A 26,522-nucleotide genomic window follows, 5' to 3' on the forward strand; every position below is an offset into this window, starting at 1 on the left:
GATCTGGGGATTAGGGATGGGCATGTTCCTGGTGTGATGAGCTAAGAAAAGACAATCCATCTGGGGCCAGGACAGGTCTGGGAAGAGTGTCCAGCTGGTTTTGGGAAGGGACAGTGGAGCCAGAAAGGGGACATCAGGGCTGGGAAGGGGGTGCTGCGTCCAGCCAGGACGGTGGAGCTGGAGGGGTCCCCACCAACGGCTCCGGAAGCAGCGATGAGATCCCAAAGCGGGACCTGCGCTCCTGCCGTGCTCCCACCCCCTCCCGCCTCCCCACGTCCCGTTTAGCATAAAAGTCATTTTGGTTGGGGACCCCCGGCTGCTGCTCCCTCATTCCCAGGCACCAGGGCCCCCGCGGGGTCTCTGCGCGGGGCCAGCAGCGTTTAACCCCCCTGCCAGGGGAATTGGCTGCTTCGCCTCCTCCCTGACCCCAAAAAGACAATGAAATCGTGCACAAAACCAATAGATTTGAGCCACAGGCCTGCGGAGAGGAGAGAGGAATAAAATACAGATGGAGCCTCGTGCGGCGGGGATGGGAATGGATTCCGAGCGGGAGCCGGGACGTGCCGGGGCTGCCCGGGGTCGGGATGGGGTGACCCCCCCAGTTCCACGTGAACCTCATGGCAATGCTCGGGGTGGCTGTCTGGGGGCCCAGTCCTGCTTGTCCTTGAAAAATGTCCAGAGTTTCCTCGCCAGGAATTACCAGCCTGATTTTCACAGCTGCTTTGGGTGAAAAACTCACGTTCTGAGCAAATCCTGCAACTGCGGGTTCCGTGGGTGGGGCCACAGGGGTACCTGGAGCATCCCGGGATGGCTCATCCCGGATCCCTGCGGGGCTGGAACCCTCAGAGCCTGCTCATCCCTCTGTCTTAACGCACCACCTCTATTTATTCTGCTCCTGTAAGTGTAAAATTGATTTTCTTGCAACAAGCCGCTCGTCTTTCACCACCCAACGCACCCAAACGCTCCGACATAAGACACTGGCAATTTTTAATTAGTTTCCTTTCTCCCTCCTGCCTCCCCGAGCAGGCATGTGGAACCGGAACAGGGCAGCCCAGAAAGGAGCGGGATCCAGAGGTGACAAAAGCACTTTTTATCCTTGATATGATTATTAATAATACACTCGTTTACCTAACGAGGCGGGAGCATGGGAGGGGGGTGCAGGGAGGTGATTAGTGCTTCCTTCAGCTGCAGCGATGCAGGAGTAGCTTCAAACACTGGAATCTTTAAATATTGCCTGGGAGCAGCTCTGGGTTGTTGGTCCCTTCCCTACAAACATCCACGGACCCCCAGCCCAGCCCTGGCTCCCGTGGGGGTTTCACTTGGTGGGTCCTGCCAGTGTCCCCTGGGTCGTGGGGGGAGGTTTTCAGGAGGCCCTGGAAAGTGACCCCCTCACCCACATGTGGGTGACCCCAGCCCAGGATTAACTGGAAACACAGCTCATCACACCCCTCTGGTAACGAGCCTGGCGTAATTAAAGCCTTAATGGCTGGTTTGGGGAGCCCCAGGGCTCTGGCACATCCTCTCCCCCTCCAGCCCGACCAACCCCACAGGGGCTGCTGTGAGTGCCCGTTTTGGGGGTCCCACCACCCTGTGCCCCCCCGAGGGGCTGTGCTAAAGCCAGAAGCCTTCAGATGAAGCTTCAGGGACACAGCGAGGTGCCAGTGCCACGTGTCCTCTGTCACCAACACCCTGGATGGAGGTCACTGCCACTGCCCTTGGCTGGTGCTGAGCAGGGCAGCCCTGGCGTGACCCCCTAGACCCCTGTGCCCCCTGTCTGGGTGGGAGAGGTATCCAGAGCCTCGAGCATCCCACTGCAGGAAGGGTCCCGGGAGCAGGGAAAGGGCATTCAAGGCAGGAGTGAAGCCCCAAACACCAGCACGTGTGTGCACCCCAGTGAGCCGCCCAGAAAAAGTTACTGCTGGGGGGGGGGGGTGGAGAGGAGAGAATAAAAGGGGAAAAAAAAGAGAAAAAAACGGGGGAAAAAAGGGCAGGAAAGTCCTGCGGCCTTTTGCCTTGTCAGTTCTCCGTCTGCTGTCACTCAGCCGCCGAATTCTCCTTCAAGTTGTCATAGCGAGGCTGGCGGGGATTATGCGGCGGCTCTGTCCAGAATTGATTCATGTGGAACGCGTGCTTGACGGGCGGAACCGCCGGGCTGAGCGGGAGCCGCTGAGACCCCCGATTTTCCCACCTTCCTCACACAATCTGGTATTGTTTGGCCGCAGCCTTAGTGATCCCTGCGCCGGGGCTGTGACTGACACAGCTTTGAGGCTCTAAGGCGTATTTTGAATTTCTAAAACCTCTCAGGAAGTCCCCGGGGTGCCTTCTGCCATTGTCTTGTTTCTCCTTTCGCCTTTTTCCCTTTCCACCCCGAACCCCTCCTGCATCCCCCCACCGCCTCCTCCTCCCCCTTTTTTTACCCCTTCCTCCCCCTAATTCCAGCCCCTCAATCCCTGACACAACCCTTTTTTTTTTTCCTTTACCCCCATGTTTATGCTCTGACTCTCCCTGGAGCTGCTCAGCCACTTTGCAAACACGATTTAAAAAAAAATTAAATAAACCAGAGAAAAACTAAATAAAGCTCTAAAAGTTCCCAAATCCTTGATCCGCTGTGGAGAAGAAGAGCTTTACTTGTTTGCTTTTAATCAGCTGACACAAACCCTGGGATGTGTTGAAAAATAATAATAGTAGAAATAAATCTTTCTCCGAGTCATAATGGAAATAAATCTTTCACCTAAACTTAATAGAAATAAATCTTTTACCTAATCTTAATAGAAATAAAGCTTTCAGCTGATCTATCATGTGCTTGTGCCTGTCCTGCTACCCACAGTGCTCCGACCATCCATCCCCACTCATCCCCACTTATCCTCATCCATCCCCACTTATCCTCATCCATCCCCACCCATCCCCACCCATCCCCACCCATCCCCATCCATCCCCACCCATCCCCATCCATCTCCACCCATCCCACCCATCCTCATCCATCCCCACCCATCCCCACCCATCCTCATCCATCCTCATCCATCCTCACCCATCCCCATCCCTGCCATCCATCCCCCCCGGGGTCATGCAGAGGGACCATGCCACAGGATCTGGAGGAGGAGTTTCCAGCTGGATGAAGCTTTCCCAGCAGGAGCCCCCGAGGGGAGCAGAGTCTCCGTTCCCCCTGCTCGGATCGGGCTGTTCCCGGTGCAGGGTCCGGGCTCTGCCCCTGCCCCCCCCACGGCCCCACGGCCCCTCCGGGCTCAGCACTGTATAACCATTTCCCATTTCCAGTCTTAATCTTATAAGAATGAATTGAGAATGACCAGTGTAAATACACAGGTGCCACTGGGAGCAGAAACCACTCTTTAATCTCGGATATGAAAACAATTCCCTGCTCCGCGCGCTGGCAATCAGCGAGTGCCATCAGCGCCGCGCTCTCCCCGGGAACACGAGAGCTTATAAATATGAATTAGTGCAGAGAAAATCTACTCTCTTACCTAAAGCTAAATGTTATCTGGGTCCCTTTCCAGCAGTGGCTGACATTTCCAGAGTGCTTTTAGTCACATCTGCGGGAAGACAACTCATTTCTTGTCTGAAAAAAAAAGGGAAGAGAGGGAGAAAGGGAAGAGGGAGGAAGCAGAGGAGGACGCAGGGAGAGGCTGGGAAAGAGGGAATGCTGGATGCCTGAGCCTCCTCCAGGAGAGGGGAGACGCTGGGTGGGCTCTGGGTCGGCTCCTGGAGCCAAAGCCCAGAGGCAGCGGCACAAGGTGGTCCCACCTGAGCTGCTGGTGGGGCACCTGTGGAGCACCAAGAGTAGGAGCTGATGCCCGAGATGGAGCCAGGAACATCCCCAGGGATGCCCAGAACCAGGGAGGTTCTGCACTCCTGGCCTGGTGCAAAGAGGGGCTGTGCTGCCCTGCCAGAGCCAGGGAAACTGAGGCACAGAGTGGGAACTGCTCCCAAGGGCCAAGGGGATGTCCTTGGAAAGAGGGGAGCTGATGGGACAGGGGGACCTGGGCATCCCCAGCAGCAGGAGCACATCCCAGACATGGGCTTTGCTCTGCTCCAGCAGCATCCCAGCCTCCAGCACCTCTCCTGCCTCTCCTACCCTCTGGCTCTGGGAGCACGAGGGACCCCCCAAAGGGCCCCACGACCCCCCGGGCTGGCGATGGGGCACGATGGGACCCCACAACTGCTGCAAACCCCTCCTGCTCCCTCCCACCGCCCCTCTCCCTGCAAACACGTCTTCGAGGGAAGGATCCAGAGCCCGGAGAGGTTCTAATGGGATGCTTAAGCCGCCTTTTAGGTTTTTAATGAGCGGATCCCGGCAGGAATGCTAAACACGGGCAGGTACAGCCCAGCCCCGCCGGCAGCCCCGCGTGTTCCCGTGTCCTTGTCTGGCTGAAGTGAGCTCTGACCTCATTTGCTTCGCGCCGTTCAATTAACGAGGCGAGCGGCGCTGGGATGGGGAGGGGGGGATGCTGGAGGGGTTCACCCCGTGTATTAATTTCCATTTTATGTTCCAAACAATTGAGCAGCACACGGAAGCAGCCGGTCCCTCGCGGGGACGTTCCCAGACTCTGCTCTGCCGGCGCTGGGATTTGCTGGGGACACCCAGCTGGGCGCTGGTGGTTTGGGGGCTTGGGGGGACCATGGGGGGCCCCTCTGAGGCCTCGCCATCCCGTTCTCCGCCCAGGGAAGGGCTCTGTGGCCGTATTTGGTTCATGTCCCTCCATCTTGTGCTTCATCCGGAACGTCAATGGCTGCCAATGAGACAGAAATGATTGGGAAAGGGCGACAGAGGGAATGAAATGTTTCCCGGGATGTTAAAATAGCGACTTCAGGCACCTAAATTTATGCTGCTCTGAAATGGATTTTAGTCCAGTGTAATGAGAGAACAGAATAATTAATTCCTCTCCCGCAGACAAAAGGCTGGAGGCTCAAATCCAGCCCCATCGTCCCACTGAGCTGGAGGAGGATGGGACAGGTCCTGGAGCCAGGGCTGGATCGTGGAGGTGCAGCCCAAGGCTTGGGTCTGCCCCTGGGAATGTGTCCCAGCTGGGGATGGGGTGCTGCAAAGGGCAGTCCCCTCCTCTTGGGGATTTTGGGGTGCTGGGTTGTTCAGGGCACTGGGACTGCCCCATCCCAATCTCCCTCTGCCCAGGCTGGATCCCACACCCCATCCAGTGCCCACCCAGGGGTGTCTGTGGGTGCTGTGGGGGGATTGTACCCCTCTCTGAGACCTGAATTGTGGGGTTTCCAAAAGGAAGGAGCTTCCTCTGTGCTTCCAACACAGTCCCCCACTCTTTGGGGGCCAGGGATGAACGGGGGGATTGTGTTTGTTCGGAATGAAGTGATAAATATTAATTATGCAAACCAGCCTTTTCCAGCCCACCCTTGTCTCCACAGCATGCCAGGACGGGGGAGCAATGGAGGCAGAGTCAATTTATTCATGGAGCAGGTCACTCCCTGTACGAACATCCCTTTCAAAAGGGAGTTGCAACTGGAGGAGATCAAGCAGAGCTGAGTTTGCCTCCCTCAGATATGATAAAATATTCTAATAAATACTGAGGAATCCGTGGAGAGGACAATGTTTTATGCCTTGAGACCTTCGCAGCAGCATTTTTTGTGGGGGTCTCCCACTGCTCCTTGGCCCCACCAGAGGGTCAGTGCCCCATGGGATGCTCTCTTTGTTTCCAATTTTTAGTAAGAAAACATATAAATTGGACCTTCAGGAGGAATTTCCTCCTCCCTTCGCTGCAGGAAACACAGCAGTCCACAGGACATGGGTATAACTGCACCCCAGCCCCATCCCCACTCCCACCCCACTCCTGGACCCATTGTGACCCCCTTCCCATCCCATCCCCACTCACTTCCCATCCCTGTCCCCATCCCAAACCCATCCACAGTCCCATCCCAGTCCAATATCTAGTTTCATCCCGTCCCTGGCCTCATCCCACCTCTCTCCTCAATCCCACATCCATTCCATCCTGTTCCTGGCCCCAGCCCACCCCATCCCTAATCCCAGTCCCACCTCAGCTCTGCCATTCCCAGTCCCATTCCCACCCCTCCCAGCCCATTCCCACTCCATCCCCGTAGCCCAACCCCGCCCCAATCCCAATCCCAGCCCCTCCCCGTCCCCTCCCACCCCGTTTCCCCCGCCCCCCGTCCCCATCCGGTGGGCGACGGCGTCATCGTGCGGCCACTGCGGGCAGAGCCCGCGCCCCGGCAGGACGCGAGCCCCTGTCCCGGGGACACCGGGCTCAGGGGGCTCGGGGGCTCGGGAGCTCAGGGGACGGGCCCCGGCCCCGGTGGGTGCGGGGCTCGAGTGCTCCCTGGGGTGCGGGGCAGGGTGGGGGCTCGGCACCGGGGGTGCCAGGTGGTCCCTGGGATCGGCCGCGGTGCCCCTGCCCTGGCCCCGCCGCGGGGCCCGATCCTGCCGATCCTGCGGGGTTGGGGGTCAGGGCCGCCCGGACCCCGCGAGCACCGGGCGGGTCCCGCAGCCCCAGGGGGCGGGGGGGTGCAGTGGCGGCGCCGGGCCGGGGGGTGGCACGGCCGAGCCAGGCGGGAGCGCCGCGGCCGCCGGTGATGCTGCCGGGGAGGGTCCCGGTGCTCCGCAGTCCCGGCCCCCTCCCACCTTCCTCTCTCCCTGCAGCCCCGCGCTCCCGCTTCCCGGCGCCTCGGCAGCCTCCCATCCCTGCATCCTCCCATCCCTGCATCCTCCCATCCCTGCATCCTCCCATCCCTGCATCCCTTCTGCCAGGCGTGCCTGCCCTCCCGCATCCCGGCATCCCTCCATCCCGGCATCCCTCCATCCCTGCATCCCTCCATCCCTGCATCCCTCCATCCCTGCATCCTCCCATCCCTCCATCCCAGCGCCGCTCAGCGCCCTGTGAAGCCCCGCCAAGGATCTGAGCCCTGACCCCCCGGTTTTGGGGAGCCTGGGGGGGCCGCACGGTCCCGGGGGCCGCGGCCGGGCTCAGCACCAGCCCCGGGGCGGGCGGGGGCTCAGGACCCCCTGCGCCCACCCTCGGCACAGCCGCCCCGCGCCGGGGATGAGGCAGCGCCGGGGGGGCCACGAGCGACGCCGCAGGTAACGGTACGTGCCGGGCCCCGACCCCACCCCAAAACTACCGGGGCCGCGGGGGTGGGCGGGGGTCGGGGGCTTTAGGGGTGGCTGCAGGATTCAGGGTGCAAACACCCAACGTGCCAGCCCGTGGGTGCAGCCTCCGGCCTGCCGGGCTCTGCAGAGCCCAGGGATCCCCAGAAAGGTGGGATGGGGAGGGAAAGGGGGAGGAGGGTGGTGGGAAAAGCCGTGGGGGGACACAGGACACAGCGGGGGAGGGGATGGGGGCATTATCTCGGAAAAGGCAGCGTACGTGCCTGGTGGGAAGGGGATTTGTGGCCGTGATTCCACGGCGCTCGATAATCCCGGGCTCTGGTTTTCCCTGGGCCATCTGGGCGCTGGCGGGGGGGCCGTGGCCATGCCGGGGTCTCCCCTTCCCAGCAGCTGGTGGGAGCTCTCCACCCCCGGCCCACCATGCCGTCCTCCAAGAGTGACAGCGAGTTCTGGATCGATGGATCCCACCGCGAGGTGGCCCTGGAAGATTTCTACGTCGTGGGCCCCGAGCTGGGACGGTACGGGCTGGGGGCGGGAGGGGGACTGGTAGGAACTAGGGGGGCAGGAGACCCCCTGGGATGGGAGCGTGTCCTGGGCGGGGCAGGGACGGGCCTGGTGGGGAGAGGGGTGGAAGGATGTGGGGAGGGATGGAGGGATGTGGGAAGGGTTGGATACAGAGTGGGATGGAGGGATTCAGGGGGGATGGAGGGATGCAGGGAAGGATGGATGAGGGGGGGTGGATTGTGGCAGACCCTCCCCTCACACGTAACCTGAGCCTTGGTTTGTGGCTCAGCAGCCACGGTCTGGGAGCATCGTGGGGGGCTGGTAGGGTGGGCCTGGGGTCCCTGTGCCTGTGGAGCTGCACGTTCCTCACCCGTGGTGGGCAGCGGGATCACCGCTGGGTTTCCATTGGCAGAGGATCCTGACAAACAGCAGCTTTGGCAAAAGCAGGAGTTTAAGGGCTCTTGTTGAGGTGTGGCCAAGTCAGCCCAGGGCTTGGCAGTTCCCAGCCCTGCGGAGATGGATGTAGGACAGAGGGACAGGCCTGGAGCCCCTGGAATCCATCCATCCATCCATCCATCCATCCATCCATCCATCCATCCATCCATCCATCCATCCGGGTTTAAATCACACTGGTCTCAGTCTTGGAGCCACCCACTCGCAGCCACATGCCTGGATCCAGGTGGGATCTGGGGCACTGGGAGCCCACTCACCCTACACAGCTTTCCCTTAGTGCCTCTCCTGGCAAGGTGGGGTCCAGCTGTGGCCAGGAAGGCCCAGGGAGCAGGAGAGTGATGAGGGAGCAGGAGAGGGATGGAGGGAGCAGGAGAGGGATGAGGGAGCAGGGGAGGGATGGGGTGGCAGTGGGGAGGCCCCAGCCCGGGGCTGCTCCCTCCATCCCTCCCTGCACGTGCCCGCGCTGCCGGTCTGGGCTCTCTCGGCAAATCCCATTGTTCGACATTTTCCAGTTCATCTGGAAAGCAAATGCAATTATCTCCTGTCCAGCCAAGGTTGATTGGGGATATTTACTCGAGGCCTTGAGCGGCGGCTGCGGGGGCGGCGGGGCCGGGGCGGGGGGTGTAGCGAATTCCGGCGCAAATCCAACAGCGGCCGTAATTGGGGAAATGTGAGGGGCAGCCGCGGGCACAGCGGGCCCTGGAGCCACCCCGGCTCCTCCTAAACGCCGAGCCGAGCACTCCTAAATGAGCTCGTTAGCAGCGAGAATTGGGCTGAGAATTATCTGTGAAAATTATCTGAGAAAAATCTGGGGGAGGGTGACTGGTCCAGGCTGAGATTCAGCTGCTGGAGACAGGGTGGAGGGTCCTGTCCCTGCATTCAGCCCGGCTGGGAAATCAGGAGAAAACCCCCTGACCTGTCCCTCTAGAAGTGCACTATCGTGGTGGTCACAGCAGCAGCGGTGCCATTTTGGGTTCAAATCGCAGGTTTTGCCCATTTTCCCGAGCTGGAGCAGCCGCCTCTCCCCTCCCGGAGGGAACAACGTGCTTCCAAATCGCTTTTTGTGTGCAAAGTAGAATTGCATGGAAAGTGTTGGGAGAAGGGATGAAAATGTTTTGAAACGAGGCGAGGTCTGGGGTTTGCTCCCCCCCAGCATCCCTCTGGAACTCGGTACCCGGCTCTGCCGTTGCCATGGGAACGCCGTTCCCAAATTCAGCGGGATGAGTTGCGAAATCCGCTCTGGTTTTGAAGGCAAATCCCTCTTTCAGGAGAGCGCCCGGGAGCGGAGGTCGCACAGCCCTGCCCGGTGGCGGGTTTGGGGTGGGGGGAGGTTTTGGTGTGGAATTCGGTGGGTTTGGAGGTCCGTTCTTGCCAGCCTGAGGCTACGGGCAAGGGGGGTGCCGGGCACCTCCTGGCGCAGCCTGAGCTCCGTCCCAGAAGGCGGCGAAGCCAAAGTGCAATAAAACGCGGCCGATTACTCGGGGGCAGGAATTAATGTGCTCCAGGAGCCAGGCGGGGAGATGGAATTGCAAATGAGCCCCGGAATGGCCCCGAGCGACGGGCTGATTTCACCGTCCAGCGCTCAGAAAACGTGATTAAGTCGATCTGAAACCGCCGTCGGCTGAGGGCACCGCGGGGGTGTGAAGGGAGCGGTTCCCGCTCACCCGGAGCGGGTCACCCCGGCCGGGAGGTGCGTGGTGACCGGGATTGCCCCGCGTGCCGTGGCCGTGGGGACACGGCCGGGCTGGGGCTCTGGCAGCGTCCCCGCTGTCGCCGGGAGCGGGGCCACGGAGGCTGCGTCCTGTCCCGAAAGCCGCTTAAGGATTTAAAGCCCCTGTAGAAGTCGGTTTTAATTACAATGGCTTTGGCCTGGAAAGCCCGGGATGAGGAGGGAGGGGGTGCAGGAGGAGGGGGATGCAGGAGAGGGGTGCAGGAAGGCGATGCAGGAATTGGGGGGGGAGTGTGCACAAGGATGGGGATGTACAAGAAGGGGGATGCAGGAGGAGGGGGATCCATAAGAGGGGGACCCACACTGAGCTCCCAGGAGCTGGCACTGGTAAAGGTGCTGGTGAGGGGCACAGGGAGAGTGGGACCCCCTGCCCTGTCCCAGCCTCACGCCCCCCATGCCCTCCCAGGGGAGCCACCTCGGTGGTGTTCAGCTGCCAGGAGAAGGGAACAGGAGCCCCCTACGCTGCCAAGATCCTGAAGAAGACGGTGAGTGTGTGTGGGGGTGCCGTGGGGGGACTGCAGGAGAGGGGGCTGCAGGTGGGGAATGCAGTGGGAGGGTGTCCCTGCTCCCTGCCAAGGCCCCAGGGTGGGCACGGGGCTGTCACTGGGCATCGCCCCTGTGGTCTGGGGGGTCCCAGATGGACAAAACCGCTGGGACTTGGGCTGGGCGTGCAGCAGGGGGGGCACTGCATGCATTTTTCTGGGGAAACAGGTCCTAGGGCAGACATGGGAATGTGCTGGGGAGGTCTCTGGTTGGGTGCCAGACCCAGGCCCAGCAGCACAGTTGACACAACCTCCATGTGGGCTCTGCTTTCTAGATCGACAAAAAGATCGTGAGGACGGAGATCGGGGTCCTGCTGCGGCTCTCACACCCCAATATCGTGAGTACCACCCCTGTGACTCAGCTCCCAGCTGCCTTAGGGTCGGGTCCAGGGCTCCTGGGGGTGGGTTGCCCCTTAATTCTGCCCACAGGCAGCCCAGTGCTGAGGGAAGAGCTGGGATGTCCTTATCTTCTTCCCATCCTGGTGCAGGATGAACCCATCACCCCATGTACCCTCCCTGCACCCCATGTCTGGCTCCCAGACAGGCTCCAGCTGACTCCCCACTTCCTGCCATATAAAATTCCTGGTCCTTGCAGCTCCTTTGAGCTCCCACCTGTGATATCAAGGACCCTCCATCCTCCCCCCCTCCCCAACCCCCTGGCCTGAGATTTCCATTCAGTAAGCAATTTCCAGCCAGGAGATCAAATGAATCCCACAGAAAATTGCCCGACTGTAATGAATCCTGCAAGAGGAGATAAAAGAGGAGGCTGGGGCTGCAGGGGCTGGGGCCGTGTCCCCCTCCTGCCTGTCCTTGCTCAGCACCCAGGGGGATAACGGGAGGGGGGAGAGGGGAGCAGGGCTGGAGCAATTCCTGACACCCAGAGCAGAGCTAATCCCACAACAGCAGGGGCTGGGGGGCTCCGTGCCACCCCCCTCTCACCTCCCCAAAAGGCTTATTCTCAGCTCCTTAGTTCCACCAGGAGATTGTGAGAGCTTCTTGGAGAGCACCTGAGTTAAAGAAATGGCACAAAAAGCTGCCTGGTGGCTGCTGTGGGGCTGAGGGCTTGGGTGGGACTGGCTCCACTCCTGTTGGGATTGTGGCTGGGACATTGCTGGGATGTCACTGGGATGTCACTGGGACATTGCTGGGATGTTACTGGGACACTGTCTTCCACTGGCCGCTCCTGCCCAAGCTGTACATCCCTCAAACCTAGGGCACAGTTGCTTCCAGCCCAGCCTCGTTGCCCACCCTCGGAGCTTCACTCTCTGGACGAGCCCCAAAACCTCGATGCAAAGAAAGGAAGCCAAGAGAAATCCAGCATATCCAAAACCAGGGATAACAGGGATAAAGTGCTGGGGCTGGGATGTCCCTAAGCCCCTCAGCCAGCTGGGCCTGGGCCTGCCTTGGGATGTTACAGTGTTTGGGGCAATTTGGTGCTTCAGCCTTTTCCATGGAGTCATTCCCCTGGTCCCAGGGCGGATGCAGGGATAACAGCCAGGATGGGGATCACCCACCCAGAGCAGCCCAGGTGATACCAGCCGTGGATGGGAAGAGGCTCCTCTCTGATGTGTTATCAGAAACACAACAGAAAATCCAATTTCTGCCCTTCCTCCCCCTCCCCTCTGCAGGCAGCGGCTCCTGGAGCCGGGGAGGAGGATCCAGCCACTTTGAATATTTAAATCCCCGAGGTTTCCGTAGGGTTCTGCTCATCCCAAGTTCAAGTGATTGTTGAAGAGGAGCTGCTCTGTTCCATTATTGACGCCGGAGCCGTCTCCGCTCTCGCTATCGTGTGGCACCGACCTCGACAGCGGCTGATAATAGGATTGTAAACTTTTGAAGTTAATGGGAAAATTATAGTGCTCCGTGTATTATTCTAATGCAATAAGCTGCCACACAGTGCCTCTCGCCCCGCGGGGGCTCACGGCTTGTCACCCAGCCTGGGAAGGGAATGATTAAAGCCCCATGAAATTCGTGGTGTCACAAAAAGTCTTAAGAAGCGCGAAATTCTGGGGTTTCCATTAAAAAAAAAAAAAAAAAAAAAAGGCAGAATTGCATTTTGACGTGGCTGTTTTGAGAGAGGATCGTTACAGTCCAGAGGGGCTGTGGCGGCACAGAGGGCTCGGACACGCTCAGCCCACGTGGAGGCTGAAACACCAAACCCGGGAGGAAAACACTGGTTGGTGCCTCTTCTGCTGCAGAACAGTCCAAGGGACAGTTCAGTCCCAGAGCCCTGATCCCAGAGTGGATCCCACGGAGCTCTGTCTGTGTCTCCCACATCCTGGCCCAGGGAGAGGAGCAGGATTCATCCCGTGGGATGGAGGCAGGGCTGGGCAGAGGCACCGAGGCCCCCACAGCGATGGAGCTGTGACACTAAACCACTCTGAGGGAGCCCCTCCTCTGGCAAATGAGCTTGGAGACACGAAGAGGATAAAGGCACTGGCTCTTCCCATTCCCAGATTTATCTTCAATCCATGTGGAGTGAGCAGGGCTGCTGCAAACACCCAAAACCATTCGCTTTTAAACAAAGCCCGAGGCAAGGAGGGAAAGGTGCTGGTTGCCCTGGAACAACCCTTTTCCCCTGGCAGTCAAATGCTCCTCCCAGCACAGCCAGGATGTGTATCCCACATCTCTCATCCACGTCCCACACCCCTCCTGTCGCCCTTTCCAGATCAAGCTGAAGGAGATTTTCGAGACGCCCTCGGAGATCGCGCTCGTCCTGGAGCTGGTGACGGGGGGAGAGCTCTTCGACAGGTATGTCCAGCCCAGGGCCCCAGGATGGATCCCCCTGGGATGGAGGGGGAGGACGAGGATGGGGGGGCTGATGGTCCTGTGTGCCCACAGGATCGTGGAGAGGGGGTTCTACAGCGAGCGGGACGCGGCTCACGTGGTCAAGCAGATCCTGGAGGCTGTTTCGGTAACGTGTCCCCAGGGAAGGGGTCCTTTGGGGGGCTTGGGGGTGTCACTGCGGGGGCTGCACCCAAATATCCCCGGGGAGAGGCACTCAGAGCTGCACCAATCCCAAATAATCCCGGGGAGAGGTGCTCAGAGTTGCACCCACCCCAAACACCCCTGGGGGAGGGATTTGCCCCCTCACCCTTGGCCTTCCATGGGCAGTGCTGGAAGATGGATCCACTTTCAGGGGGGATGAAGGGGAGGAGGGAGGAAGGTCAGTGCTGCTCTGCATGCCAGGTCTGTGGGAGATGGGGTTTCTATGGAAACAGGAGGGTTTAAAAGTGGGAACTCCTAACTGGAAATGCCCTCCCCAGCGCCCCCATGCCCTGCCATGGGGACTGTTCCCAAAGGGCCCACTGGGGTCAGTTGGTCCCGGGTTTGTGACAGGTCCCCAGTCACTCTTGCCACCTCCCAAATTCTGTCTGAGGCCATTCCCTTCCTTCCCTCACCCCACTTTTCCCCTCTGTGCAGTATCTGCACGAGAACGGGGTGGTGCACCGGGACCTGAAGCCGGAGAACCTGCTCTACGCAGACCTGTCCCCCGACGCGCCCCTCAAAATCGGTGGGTCTGGGGCCCCACTGGGGAATTCTGGCATGAGGGGGGGTTCCTGGTGCCTCTCCCTGATGGCAGTGCTGCTCCCCTGTGTCCCTCCAAGGTGATTTCGGGCTCTCCAAGATCGTGGACGAGCAGGACACCATGAAAACGGTCTGCGGGACGCCAGGGTACTGCGGTGAGCGGGTGGGGCTGGGCTAGGACCGGGATCTGGGGGGACCCTTCCCTGCCTGAGGCCACGCACAGCTCAGTGCAGGGGTGGCTGGTGAGGTCCCCACCATGCCGGGTGGGCTGTGTTTGAACCCCCAAACTCTGCTTCCAGCCCCCGAAATCCTCCACGGGTGCCCGTACGGCCCTGAAGTGGACATGTGGAGCGTGGGCGTCATCACCTACATCCTGTGAGTGTCTCTGCGGGGTGGAACCGGGCTGGGAGGGTTTGTCCCACCCCATCCCACAGCAGGGGTGCAGCTCCTCTCTCTTCCCCCCTACAGGCTCTGTGGCTTCGAGCCCTTCTTCGACCCCCGTGGGGACCAGTACATGTACAGCCGCATCCTCACCTGCGACTACGAGTTCGTGTCCCCGTGGTGGGACGAGGTGTCCCCCAACGCCAAGGACCTGGTGAGTGGGGCAGCCCCGGGGCTGGGGGGTGAGGCTCCGGCTCAGTGCCCGTGAAAGAACCAAACCCGGGGCTGTTTCATCCCTTTTAGGTGAGAAAATTGATCGTGTTGGACCCCCAGAAGAGGCTGACGGTCCACCAGGCTCTGGAGCACCCCTGGGTCACCGGCAAAGCTGCTAAGTTTGCTCACATGGACAGCACGCAGAAGAAGCTGCAGGAATTTAATGCCAGGAGGAAGCTGAAGGTAAAGGAGGGGGCATCCATCACCCTGGGGATGGTTCGTGGCTGTGTCCCCTTGGCAAAGGGCTGGGGCCACCCTGAGCTGTTGTCTCTGGGTTTGTGGAAGCAGAGTGACCTGTGACAGTCCCCGGGGCCGGTGGGGAAGGTGGTGAAGGAGGAGGGAGCTGCTGCAGGGAAAAGCAAGGGGGAAGGGCTGGGCTGTCCCCTCCCCTTCCACTGCTGGGGGGTTGAGAGTGGCTGTGAAGGGGAGGATTCTGCCAAGCCCCCGGGGCCCGAAGGAACGGCTGGAGCTGTGCCAGGGGGGTTGGGATGGACATGTGGAAAAGATCCTTCCCCCAGAGGGTGGTGGGCACTGCCCAGGCTCCCCAGGGCAGTGGGCACAGCCCCAGGGCTGCCAGAGCTCCAGGGGCATTTGGAAAATGCTCTGGGGGACAGGGTGGGATTGTTGGGGTGTCCTGGGCAGGGGCTTGGACTTGGGTGGTCCTTCCAGCTCAGGGCACTGTGTGACGCTGTGCCTTTGCCCCAGGCTGCCATGAAGGCCGTGGTGGCCTCCAGCCGCCTGGGCAACCACGGGCACCACGACTGCTCCCGCGGCGGGCGCAGCCGGGGGGGTCCCCGGGGCCCCCTCCCGCCCCAGGGCACGGGCACCGGCGGCCCCGCAGCCACCACGGCCAGCCAGGACCTCGGCGTGTTCCAGAGCGACCACCCCCCCCGTGCCCCCGTGCCCCCCGTGCCCCCCGTGCCCGTGCCCGGCGCCGGCTGCCGGAGCTAACGGGGTCACCTTCGACCGCCGACACCCACCGAGCCCCGGGGGCGGCCGGGGGGGCCGCCAGAGCCCCCAGCCCGCGGTCTGGGCTGTGGGACGTCCTCCTCTCGTGTCCTGTCCCCGTGAGTGGTCCCGCTCGCTGTCCCTGTGTGTTCTGTGCCCACCCGGCCCGGGCACCGGGCAGGGCTGGGATGGGAATGGGAATGGGACTCCTCTTCCCTCTGGGGCTTGGAAAGGTCCCGAGTGGCTTCCAAACGAGGAGCAAAGAGCAGAACAAAGGGTTTCTCTCCCCTCCAAAGGCAGTGGGTTGTCTCTGAGGGGTCTGTACGTTCCTGTAAATAGCCCTGGAAGGTTTATTTCTTTAGGTTATCGCTGCCCCTTGCTGTGATGTCTCCAGTGCTGTCAGCCAGGCCCAGCTCTGGGTTTGCTGCTGTGTTAGACGAGGTTTTAGGAGCCTCTGAACAGATTTTTGACCCTCTCTGGAGAAAAGTGTGTGCCAGTGGTTCCCTCGCCATCCCTAGTGGGCAGCTGACCTCCTATTTGTTTTTCTTCCACCTGGTTTTGTGTGTCCCCATGTCGTCTTGCTGTGGATTCCTGGTGGTGCTGGGGTTGTCGTGGAACTGGGAATGCTGGCCTGGCCTCTCCTTGGCATTCCAGGTCAGCATTTACACAGCAGTTCTAAGCAGGAACAGCACAACCCTCTCCAAGGTGCTCTGTGGGACTCAGTAACTGCTGTGCCCTGAGGGAGGACAATGAGTCTAAACCCACTCGGATTGTTTGTTTGTTTTTTAATGAAATCAGGGGACAAACTTCTTGAAAAGAAATTTTTTAGTCAGCACTTAGCGAGCCACAGGATAAGCATTTGCAGATTTTAATGCAGACCCAGTGACCAGAACAGGAAAAGCCATATTCCACGTGGGAATTAGGGAGAGCACAGCGGCACAGCCCCAGCTGGGGGGATGCAGCCAGGATTGATCCCTGGGCAGCCCATGGCCTGCACCCCCGGGATTTGGGTTCAGAGCAGAGTGTTCAGGGCAGAGTCTCACCTGGAGGACAATCAGTGTGTCCAGGAGGTTCAGCCCCCCAGGACGGGGTGCAGAACTGAACAGCTGGTACAGGAGGGCAAAAAGCCCCCAAAATGGATGTTTTGCAGAAGCTGAGGCCGCGGTGACGGACCCAGGGGTGACAGAGCAGGGTCAGCAGGGCCGCCAGGGCACGGGAGGAAAACGTGGCACGAGGATTTTGTGTTCGTGGGCAGCACAAGCAGAAATCAAAAGGGCTCTGTGGAAGGGCTGAGCCACCTTATGGGGCTCAGTGATGTTCAGGGAGCTTGTAAAGCCAAATACAGAGGAGAAATAGGATGTTCAAGGGGGGATTTTATTTGGAAAAATATTATGTCTCGAGCAGAACTGGACCTTTTCCAGCTGAGCTGTGCCTGGGTGGGATGTCACAGGGGAGGACGTGGACGCTGAGCCCGAGGGACACTGCAGCACCAGGAAATTATCCCTTTTTCTTTGCATTTTGCAGCAGGGGCAGGTTTTTTCTCTCCTTTTTCTAATACTGAGGGCTGACCCCTGCAGTGTGTTCTCACCTCCAGTCCCTCCCACCCTCGGTGTGTCCTTCCAGCTCCGTGCTGTCTCCACGTGCTCCAGTGGGACCGGAACCCCACCTTGAACCTTGTTGTTCATTAACCCGGGTTTTACAGACTGTTTTCTATCCTTGGACATGAAACACTGGTTAAAGCACCTTGCAGGACCGGGCTGGAGTGCTCAGCACCCCCAGAGCCTGGGAAGCAGGGACTGGTGCTGGGAATGGCTGTGACCTTGCTGAGCATCCCCAATCCCGCAGAAAAGCGGGAATTAAGGTTTCAACGAGGTAACAAAAAAATTAATTACACAAAGTGTCTCCAGTGGTAGAAGGCACGGGGTGGGGGGAGGAAACTGGGAGCAAAACCAGGAGTTTGCCTCTTATGTTAACAACTATTCCACAGGTATCCATACTTAAAGGCAGGAAAAATGTGCTCCTGGGGTAAAGCCCACGGAGGTGATTTGGGTCTGTTGCTGTTTGCAGAGTGTGTTTGAGTAACTGTGGTGACAGTTCTGGTACCGAGGTGTTCACAACGAAGCAGAGACAGCCAATAAAGCATCAAACATCAGAGCGTGGGCTCCGTTTTCGCTGTCGCCCTTGGAAAGAAACGAGGCTAAAAATCGCCAGGGGGTGGTCTGGGTGGGAAGGGGCTTTGAGGGTCCGGCGCGTGGGACACCTCCCACCTCAGCCCGAGTGGGAACGGAGAAGTCTCCGAGTCCCTTTGAGGACAAACCATTCCCATTCGGGACTCGATGACGTCACTCGCGGTGATGACGTAACTCACGGCGATGACGTCACCTGACCAGCTCCCGTGCCGCAGCACCTCCCGCCCTCCCCTCGGAGTGGGCGGGGCCTGCAGGGAACCCTCCAATGGGAGTCGAGGGGAGGCGGGGCGTGCGGGGCAGCTCCCGCTCCCATTGGCTGCGCCCGCCCGTGTTTTGGCGGCGGCGGGGACCGGGAGGGGCGGGGCCGGCACGACAGGCGGCGCTCGCTGATTGGCCGAGGCGGGGCCGGGGGCGGAACCAGAGGCGGGGCCGGGCGGGCGGCGCATGCGCAGGGTGTCATGTGGCGGGCGGCGCGCGCGGCGGAGTCGGGAGCGCGCACGGTAACGGCCCCGCCCACCGGCCGGGGTGAGGGGGGCGAGGGGAGCGGGGACCCCTCCGGCGGAGGGGACCGGGGAGTGGGGTCCAGGGGTCCAGGGGTCCCTCCGGCTGAGGGCACCGGGGGTGAGGGGGGTCCGGGGGTCCCTCCGGCTGAGGGCACCGGGGGTGAGGGGGGTCCGGGGGTCCCTCCGGCTCAGGGGGCGGGGGAGGGCGAGTTTGGCGGTCCCGTCCCTTCTCTCAGCACGGAGAGCGAGGCGGTCCCGACCCTCCCATCACCGGGCAGCGCTCACCGACGGATCGGGGAGTGCCGTCCCTCCCCTCCCTGGGGCAGTTTAGAGGTCCCTCCCCGCGTTTTGGGGGGGGTCCCGACCCTCCCGTCATCGGGGTTTGGGGAGGGGTCTCGTCGTTCCCCTCCCCGGGGTTTGGGGGGTTTCGTCCCTCCCCGGGGGTGTTCGGGGGCCCGCGGGCGGTTTGGGGGGCCGGGCGGGGCCGGTGGGTCCCGCCCCGCCGCTTCCCTCCGTTCCGGGCGCTATTAACGGCCCTTCCTCGCTGCCCCGGAGCCCGCGGCACCCCAGGGCTCGGCCTCGCGAGTTGGATATAAAAGCCGGTATAGCGAGTCGATTTTAGGGTGTAAATGCCGGTTTTAGGGTGTAAATGCCTGTTTTTAGGGTGTAAATGCCTGTGTTCGGGGTTTGGTTGCAGGGTGGGTTGGGCAGACCCGCAGTTGCCTTGGTTAATCTGTGGCAGCGTCGTCCTCGCCCAGTGAGACCCACTCGTGTTCCCGGGCTGAGGGAATTACTGAATCTTGGAATGGTTTGGCTTGGAGGGCACTTTAAAGGCCATCCAGTTCCACCATCGTGGGCAGGGCCACCTCCCACTGGACCTGGCTGCTCCAAGCTGGCCTTGGACACTTCCAGGGATGGAGCAGCCACAGCTTCTCTGGGCAACCCGCAGAGAAATGGAATTTAAAAATATAATTTTGGAGAATGCTGTGGGGTAACAGCACTGCAGCAATCCCAAAGCTAAAACAGTAATGACTCCAATAACGTGTTTGGTCAAGTCCTGTATTTCTTCAGAAAGATAAAGACAAAAGTGGACCAAGGCAGGTGATTCCTTTATTCCCTTTCTTCCTCAGAGCACACTGGAACTGCCCCTTTTCAGCCATGACCGACCCAGAGCTCGTTCTCTGCAAGTGGAAGAGGCGTTTGTGGCCAGCCAAGGTAACGAGGAAGAGTTTGTGGATGTCACCTGGGAAGGGAGGCAGTGGAGCACAAAAGAAGTGAGAGCTCCCAGTGGACATGTTTGTACTTGCTCAGGTTTACACTGGGAAGTGTCCCAGGCCAGGTTGGACGGGGCTTGGAGCAACCTGGGACAGTGGGAGGTGTCCCTGCCTGTGGCAGGGGGTGGGTTTGAAGGTCCCTTCCAACCCAAACCATTCCATGATCCCAAGGCTGCAGCCACACCTGCCATGGGCCATCAGGCTGTTCCTGTGAGAATGTTTTGATGTCAGATCTGCTGGGCAAGGGTTTTAAATCCGTGTTTTTAATGTAGGTTTTGTGCAAACCTGGAGTCGCTGGGAGCGCTCGTGTGACCACCGGGAAGAAGATGGGTTTTAAAGCTGAAATACTGGGCTTGGAGAAGCAGTTGAGTATCCTTGTTCCTGCCACATGTTTGCATTCTTAGGCCTTAAAGAGGGGGGAGAAAGGAATCCCTTCGCCTGAAGATTCCTGTGAGGTGGGGTCATGGATTCACAGCAGGTTTAGGGGTTTAACCCTAACAAGGCCAGGTCTGGGGGACGAGTGTTTGGGGTTTGTTGGTGGGTGAGAGCAGAGTGGTTCTGTTGGGGGTGTTCTCTGTGCTGGTTCCAGTGAGCTGTGTTGTGTTTCAGGGTCAGTGTGAGCTCTGCAAACGCTGTTCCCCTGACAGAGGAGCGGATCAAGGCCATTGCCTCCAGCCTGGGTGAGCAGGGGCCAGGATGTGCTGCTTTGCCTCTATTGCGAGTGGAAAACAGACACAGAAGCTCAGCCTGGGGGATGATAGCTCTGCTTTTCACTTCTGTAGTTTTGAGGAGCTTTTTTTTCCACAGTTTCTTTCCTCCTTTTCCGTCCATGAAAGTGGAAAATAGGTTAAACGTGATCATTTTCCTCTTCCCTGTGGTAGTTTTTTGGTGGGAATGATGAAGAAATGTGTATTTCCCTCAAAATGAGGCACTGGAGGCTTGGTCTTTGGGTGTCTCCATCCTTTGCCTTTAAGGATCATGGGTGATTTCAGTGTTAGAAATTGCCCCTTAAACGAAAGGAACTCTATATGTAAATTCTATATTATCAAAGAAGTTAATGTATTTTACATCTCAGATAATAAAAATTGTTGCATTTATCGAATATTCTTCTCCACCAGAGCAAAAGAACAACGTGAGTGAGGCCGTGGAGGAGCTGCAGTATCGCTGTTCCCTTAAAATCGCCCTGGATATCCTCGGTCAGACTGAGCCGGGCAGGCAGGAGCCACCTGCAGAGGGGCCAAATCCTGAGTTATCCGGGGCCAGCAGCGTGGGATCCTCCCCAGCCCCTCCCTCCCGCAGATTGTTGCGCTCTCGCTCTACAAAGTTGCAGCCCGAGGCTGCCAAGGGTGGAAGGAAACAGGAAAGAAAGTGTAACCCGAGGAAGGGCAGCAGGACACAGACCCAGGGAGGCTCTGCCCTTGCAGGGGGGAGTGCCAGGGCTCGTGGGGCTGCAACCAGCCCTGCCAAGGACCGTGGGGATGGAGTGAACCCCTCCAGATGCGGCCCCAGGGACTCGAGCCACGCCCCAGCCCCTGCCAGGCACAGCTGCAAAGCACCACGGCCAAAATCATCACCACGATCATCCCCACGACAGAGGAAACCCCCCCCCAGAGCAGGGAGCAAAGTGTCCCCCAAGGCAAAGGAGGGGAGAAGTCAGCAAGGAAGGAAAAGGTCGTGTGAGGATGATTCCCCCCAGGATCAAGCACAGCTGCCCCCTGAGGAGGGGCCTCTGCCTGTCCCCTCTAAATCTGGCACCGTGGAACCTGCCCAAAGGACTGGAACCCAACCTGGAAGGACGTGCCTGGATTCCTCTTGTGAAAGTGCCTCGGATGAGCTGGAGAAAAGCATCAGCAGTGAGAGTGAGAGCCTGACAAAGCAGCTGGATGGAAGGAGAAAGGCAGAGGGTGGAAAACAGCTGGATGGGGCAGGTGTGGCCTCAGGCAGAGATAGGAAATGCAGGAACCGCTCTGGATCCTCACCTGGGCCTTCTGGTGCCTCCCCTCAGGCCCAAGAGCAGGAAAACAAGGATCCCTCACATCTGGCTGGGAATAAAGCAAAGCCTGACTCTGAGGAGGATGAAGGTGGGCAAATCCCTTGGGCAAGGGAAACCTTTGTCCCACCTGCTCTGAAGCTGATCCTGTTCTAACCCCTCCCCACACTTACAACCCTGGTTCTTGCTGCTCTTGGCAGGGCTGGATCCCTCTGGGATGTCTCCAAGGGGGGTTTCCTCGGAGAGCTTCCCTCCACTCTCACCTGTGGTAGATGAAGAGGAGGAGGATTTTCCCTGTGTTCTGTCCTGCCAAGGTGAGACATCAGCATGAAATGTAAATCCCTGCAAAACTGGGCGAGGGCCTGGGACTGGAATTCCTGAGTTTGTGTTCAGAAGGCCTGTGCTGTGTTTTGGGGGGATGATGCTGCCCTGTAAGCATAGGTGAGACCTGTAAAAGCACTGAAGAGAAACTGCTGGGGTTTCTCCTGGAGGAACAGCCTGGAGGTGGACAGGAGAGGGTGAGATCTGTGTTGTCCCACTGATTTTTGAAGGCAGTTTCCTTTATTTCCCACCTTAGTGCCCCAGTCCATCGAGGAGGGGATGCTGGTGTGGTGCAAGCTCCGGCGGTATCCCTACTGGCCAGCAGTGGTAAGAGCAGCTCCTGCCTGCTGATAACCTGTTATCCTGCTGAAAAGGAGCAGTTTGCCAGTTCTGGAGTGACCTTTGCCCTTCCTGACTCATGTAGAGCTGGAAATTTTAAAGATCTTCCAGCAGAAAAGTCCCAAAGCTCAATAGAAGTGAAATCACATCTGACAAAACCACATGAAAAGTAAGTGTGGTTAATTCACACCTGTTTATACCAGAGCAGAGGATTATCCTGGGCCATGGAACACGACCTTCTTCCCAACTGTCAAGAAAGGGGGTGGTCCCTGAGCAATGAAAATTCTCCCTTGGGGTAACCGGTTACTCCTTCCAGCTCAGTTTCTCATATTTGTGCAGTAAAGGAAGTTACACAAATAAGAAAAAATAAAGTGTGGGGTGTCAGATATCCATGGAAAATGTCCCTGCTCTGTCAGGGCTTAGGATTTTGGGAGCCTAAATGAGGCTGTTTCTGTCCCCAGGTGAAAGCAGTGAAGCGGAAGCACCGGAGGGCCTGTGTGCTCTTCATAGACGGGACCACAAACGAGAAAAAAAAAGGGTAAAGTGGACTTTAATCACATCCTGGACTTTCAGTTTCTGTTACTGTGTGTTCTGTGCCCGTTTCCTGGTGCAGGGCGAGGACAGTCCCTTCAGGTTGATGGGGCAGGAGGGGCTGGGTCAGGGGAGGGTTGCAGGTTGAGGCAGGTCCGTGTCCAGGGGAGGGGCTGAGGAATGAAGAACAGAACAAGAAAAGAGGCCCTGGGACACAGCCAATGTTTTACTTGTGCTGCCCAAACTTCCTGGAAACACAGCCTGCCTTCGGCTCTGTTCTAAACCAGGTATTTGGTTAAAAGATTCCATAGTTTTCACTTAGTCTGAAAACCAAAACTGGTAAAACCTGCACTCCTGGGAAATAAAATGAACAGGGGAAATGAGGCAGCTGAGGTGCAGCTCTAACTGTGTTTCTTTAAGTTTCTCGGTGTCCCTGAAGAGCCTGAAGCACTTTGACTGTGAAGAGAAGCAGGAGCTCATTGTGAGTATCCCAGAAACGTGGAACTGCAGGTGTTGGGAGAATCTGGTGGGAATACAGGGTGTGGGTGACTGAGGAGGAGTGTGGTGGGGCTTGGCACCCCCAAAGCTGCTCTCATCCCTGGGACAGCCATGGCAGGAGTGGATTGATCATTATTAACCATTTCTGTGCCCTGGTTGGTGTCTGAGACTGAACGTCCTGCAGAGCTGCTCCTTTGGGGACTGAAGTGGGTGCTGTTTTGCAGGAACGAGCCAAGGAGAACTATCCCCAGGAGATCGAGTGGTGCCTCCAGCTGATCCGGGACTACTGGGTCCGAGTGGGTAAGGAGGGCTCAGCTGCTCACAGCCATGGAATCCCAGACTGGAATGGGTGGGAAGGACCTCAGAGCCCATCCAGTGCCACCCTGCCACGGGCAGGGACATCTCCCACTGGCCCAGGCTGCTCCAACCTGGCCTTGGGCACTTCCAGGGCTGGGGCAGCCACAGCTTCCCTGGGCAACCATCCCAATACCCATCAGGAAAAGGTAACCCCAAACTGCCAGCTTTGACTCCTGGGCTGAATGCAAGTGATAAATAAGTCACCCTGTTTTGGGTTTTTAGGTTGTCATTCCTTCACCGGCTCCTTCCTGGAGTATTTTGCTGCCGACATCAGTAAGTGAATTCATCACTTTTTTTTTTTAGTTTTTCTTAGTTTGGTAAATTTAACTCCAATATTTACACACGAGTGAGTTTGGCACCAGACCCAGAGAGGGGCTGCCCTTAAATTCACAACATAGCCATTACTGCAGTTAAAGGTTTTAATTAAGTTTTTAACTAAGTTAAATAAATGTGGATGGTTCAAGGCAATCACGTCGTGGAATCAGAAGAGCTGGAGTTGTAACTGGTTCCTTCACATTGCAGAGTTCATGTCAGAGGCAACTCCTTTATCTCTTTTTTTTTTAATTTTTTTTTTTTAAGGCAAATGAAGATTTTAGTGGTGGGTTTTTAACCTCTTTGGCAGGGAAGAAAGAAAAAATTCTCTCTTGCCAATAAAGTTCCTTGTTTTCTATTTGTATGTGTAATTATGGATGTGAGAGCCCTTTGTATGTTTAAATAGAAATGCCTGTGGCCTTTGTTTCAGGCTACCCAGTGAGGAAACAGGGACAGCAGAGTGAGGTGGAAATGACCTTCCCCGACACGGAAGAGGAGGATCTTGAAGAGTCTCCCTTGGAAAATTCCCCCCAGAAGCCCCTGAGGAGGCTCCTTCCAGACAGGAGCAGAGCAGCCAGGGACAGGGAGAACAAAAAACTCGTGGAATTCATAGTGAAAACAAAAGGGGCGGAAGAACATCTCCTGGGGATCCTGAAAAGCGGGAAAAAATCCCGCTGGCTGAAGAAATTCCTGAACTCCTACTGGTACGTGACCCGTGTGGAGACTTACCTGGAGGATGAGGAGCAGCTGGAGCTGGTGTTTGACTACCTGAAGGAAGTCTACAGGGAGATGGACACCACCAACCTGCGCCAGATCCTGGGGGACGGCATCAAGTTCATCTCGGACGTGCTGCTGCCCGAGGTGAGGGAACGGGGAGAGAGAAAGGGAAAGGAACGAACAAGTGGTGTTGTTTGTGAGCTTGGTGGGATGTGATTCACGTGGGATGACTTGGGGAGAGTTCCCAGAGCTGAGCTGAGCAGGAATACTCCCACCTGCCCGCAGCCTGAGTCACCTAAGTGCCGACTTTTAAGCAAGACAGGAGATGCTTTAAGTAGTTGGTTGCTTTTAAAGGCAGAATGATCGCTTTCTGGTGTATTTTAATTACTTCTGAAATGGTTCAAAGCTTTGTTTTGGGGGTTTTTCTTTTAATTTGGCGAGTTCTCAGGGTTTTCTTGGTGCTCTCTGCGTGTGAGTGGGGGAGGGTGATGAGTTGTTTGGTTTTGTGGTTGTTTCAGATCCTCTTCTGTTCGTCACAGGAGTTTTCCCAGGAGAACATTAACTTGTGTAGAAGCAAAATTACTGTGAAGAACATCTTAGTCTGGGGGTAAAAACACTCCCCTGGGAATGACACAGGACGGGTTTGTGTCACTTATTCAAGAATTTCAGGCACACAATGAGCAGTTTCATCCAAGTTTTCTACATGATTGAGGAACCCTTTCCTCGGAACGTGCTCACCTGGGGCAGCTTCGAATCCCTGGTTGTGATTTTGCTTTGTTTAGTGATTCTAAATGAATTAAATGCTTTTCTAGGCCATTATCTACGCCATTGCTGCTGTGTATGACATCGACTATGAGAAGGCAGAAGAGAAGTACATTAAAGGACCACCTGTGACCAAAAGGTATTTTTATTTTCAGTAGTCCCTGAGGTTTTTTACTAGTTTACTGCTTGTACAGGAAGGTGCTGAGTGTAAGGACAGGAGAGCTCCGTGTCCTCCCTCCTGTGGGTGTCAGAAACAAAGGATTAGACATGGAAAACGTTCTGGCTGAGCCACTCCAACCCTGCAGAATTTAAATTGCCCAGATTATCCAGAGGTGTCCAGATCTACCTAAAAACTTCCTTACTTTCCTTTTCAGGGAGAGGGAGTTATTCGATGAACAAATCCGGGCATGGAAGAAGCTCAAGTCGACCCTGGAGCCTGAGGAGAGCTGAGGGGCGCTGGCCCCCAGGGCTGTGAACAGCCAGTGGTGATTTGTATAAACGTGCAATTCTTTTTGGAGTCCCTGTGTGTGCCCCCTCAACCCCCCCAAAAGCTGCTCTGGTGTCAGCCCTCCTGCTTCCCGTGGCCTCAGCGTGGCCTCGCCGTGCCAGCCGCCCGAACACGCCGCCAGCCCCGTCCCCAGTGCCCTCCCCGGGGCCTGCAGAGCCTCCTGCCCTAACCCCACCTTCCCTGGGGGTTGTTCCAGCCCCCCGTGAGCCCCAGGCAGGGCTGTCCTGGGGAAGCAGGGCCTGGTCCCTGTGCCTGGCGGCCTTCCCGGTGGGAAACGCTCCCGGCGGGGTCACTGCTCCTGCTCCCCGTGCCTCCCGAGTGTGGGAAATAAAGTCGGTGCCCAGTGCTGCAGTCTGAGTCACGAGGCTTCGCTCTGTGTTGTTGGGACAACTGGAATTCCCCAGGGAAGGAATCCAGGTTTGCCTAAACAAAAACATTCCCTTTTCCTGTAGCAGCGAGCCACTGGAGTGCTGGTTTGTGGGCTCTTTTGAGGCTGAGAGTTTAGGGACGCTTTTAATTGGCTTTTTTTTCTCATTCAAATTCTCAGTTTGATCCTGCCCAGCTTCGCTGGAGCTGTGGCACATGGAATCAGTGTCACCAAGAACTAATTAATGATAAACAATGATAAATGATAGATAAAACCCCCTGATTAGGGTTTCTTCACGATAATGAAATGGGATCTCTGTGCTTGTCCAATAAAACCCAGGATGATTTGAAATGAAGAAGTTTAAATTGGGATCCAGATGTCTATTCTGGCTCCA

General features: G+C 57.8%; 3 protein-coding genes across 5 annotated transcripts in view; all 3 read left to right on the forward strand.

The window, feature by feature from the left end:
- The window catches only part of NDUFS7 (NADH:ubiquinone oxidoreductase core subunit S7), a 95,847-nt gene that overhangs the window by 64,762 nt on the left and 4,563 nt on the right, over window positions 1-26,522 (forward strand). The gene's annotated exons all lie outside the window — the stretch shown is intronic.
- On the forward strand, window positions 6,587-17,612 carry LOC126643127 (calcium/calmodulin-dependent protein kinase type IV-like). 2 transcript variants are annotated; one of them, XM_050321290.1, is made up of 12 exons: window positions 6,587-7,081; window positions 7,490-7,620; window positions 10,195-10,273; window positions 10,606-10,668; window positions 12,999-13,081; window positions 13,172-13,244; window positions 13,754-13,844; window positions 13,939-14,013; window positions 14,158-14,233; window positions 14,327-14,453; window positions 14,543-14,695; window positions 15,218-17,612. In XM_050321290.1, the coding sequence occupies exons 2-12, from the start codon at window positions 7,523-7,525 to the stop codon at window positions 15,461-15,463; spliced, it is 1,164 nt and encodes a 387-aa protein (XP_050177247.1). In that variant the 5' UTR covers window positions 6,587-7,081; window positions 7,490-7,522; the 3' UTR covers window positions 15,464-17,612. The 2 variants fall into 2 exon arrangements, with proteins under 2 accessions (XP_050177247.1, XP_050177246.1); XM_050321289.1 differs by having other exon boundaries at window positions 7,493-7,620.
- Window positions 18,083-26,118, forward strand: PWWP3A (PWWP domain containing 3A, DNA repair factor). 2 transcript variants are annotated; one of them, XM_050321283.1, is made up of 14 exons: window positions 18,083-18,174; window positions 19,283-19,367; window positions 19,699-19,790; window positions 20,036-20,106; window positions 20,545-21,507; window positions 21,617-21,730; window positions 21,994-22,064; window positions 22,538-22,614; window positions 23,028-23,088; window positions 23,330-23,405; window positions 23,685-23,735; window positions 24,205-24,635; window positions 25,304-25,392; window positions 25,628-26,118. In XM_050321283.1, exons 2-14 carry the CDS (start codon window positions 19,311-19,313, stop codon window positions 25,701-25,703), a joined length of 2,229 nt encoding a protein of 742 aa, XP_050177240.1. In that variant the 5' UTR covers window positions 18,083-18,174; window positions 19,283-19,310; the 3' UTR covers window positions 25,704-26,118. The 2 variants fall into 2 exon arrangements, with proteins under 2 accessions (XP_050177240.1, XP_050177239.1); XM_050321282.1 differs by having other exon boundaries at window positions 18,090-18,149.

Source organism: Myiozetetes cayanensis, unplaced genomic scaffold (genome assembly GCF_022539395.1).
Source record: "Myiozetetes cayanensis isolate MyiCay16 unplaced genomic scaffold, myiCay2020 scf26, whole genome shotgun sequence".
NCBI classification, from domain to species: domain Eukaryota; kingdom Metazoa; phylum Chordata; class Aves; order Passeriformes; family Tyrannidae; genus Myiozetetes; species Myiozetetes cayanensis.

Excerpts from the sequence above, each read along its gene's own strand:
- LOC126643127 (XM_050321290.1), top strand. The coding sequence starts at position 7,523 with ATGCCGTCCTCCAAGAGTGACAGCGAGTTCTGGATCGATGGATCCCAC. Across the intron at positions 7,621-10,194 it reads GTGGGCCCCGAGCTGGGACG|GGGAGCCACCTCGGTGGTGT; the intron begins GTACGGGCTGGG and ends ATGCCCTCCCAG. Across the intron at positions 13,845-13,938 it reads CGACGCGCCCCTCAAAATCG|GTGATTTCGGGCTCTCCAAG; the intron begins GTGGGTCTGGGG and ends TGTCCCTCCAAG.
- PWWP3A (XM_050321282.1), top strand. The coding sequence starts at position 18,094 with ATGCGCAGGGTGTCATGTGGCGGGCGGCGCGCGCGGCGGAGTCGGGAG. Across the intron at positions 21,731-21,993 it reads CTGTGTTCTGTCCTGCCAAG|TGCCCCAGTCCATCGAGGAG; the intron begins GTGAGACATCAG and ends TTCCCACCTTAG. Across the intron at positions 23,089-23,329 it reads AAGAGAAGCAGGAGCTCATT|GAACGAGCCAAGGAGAACTA; the intron begins GTGAGTATCCCA and ends GCTGTTTTGCAG.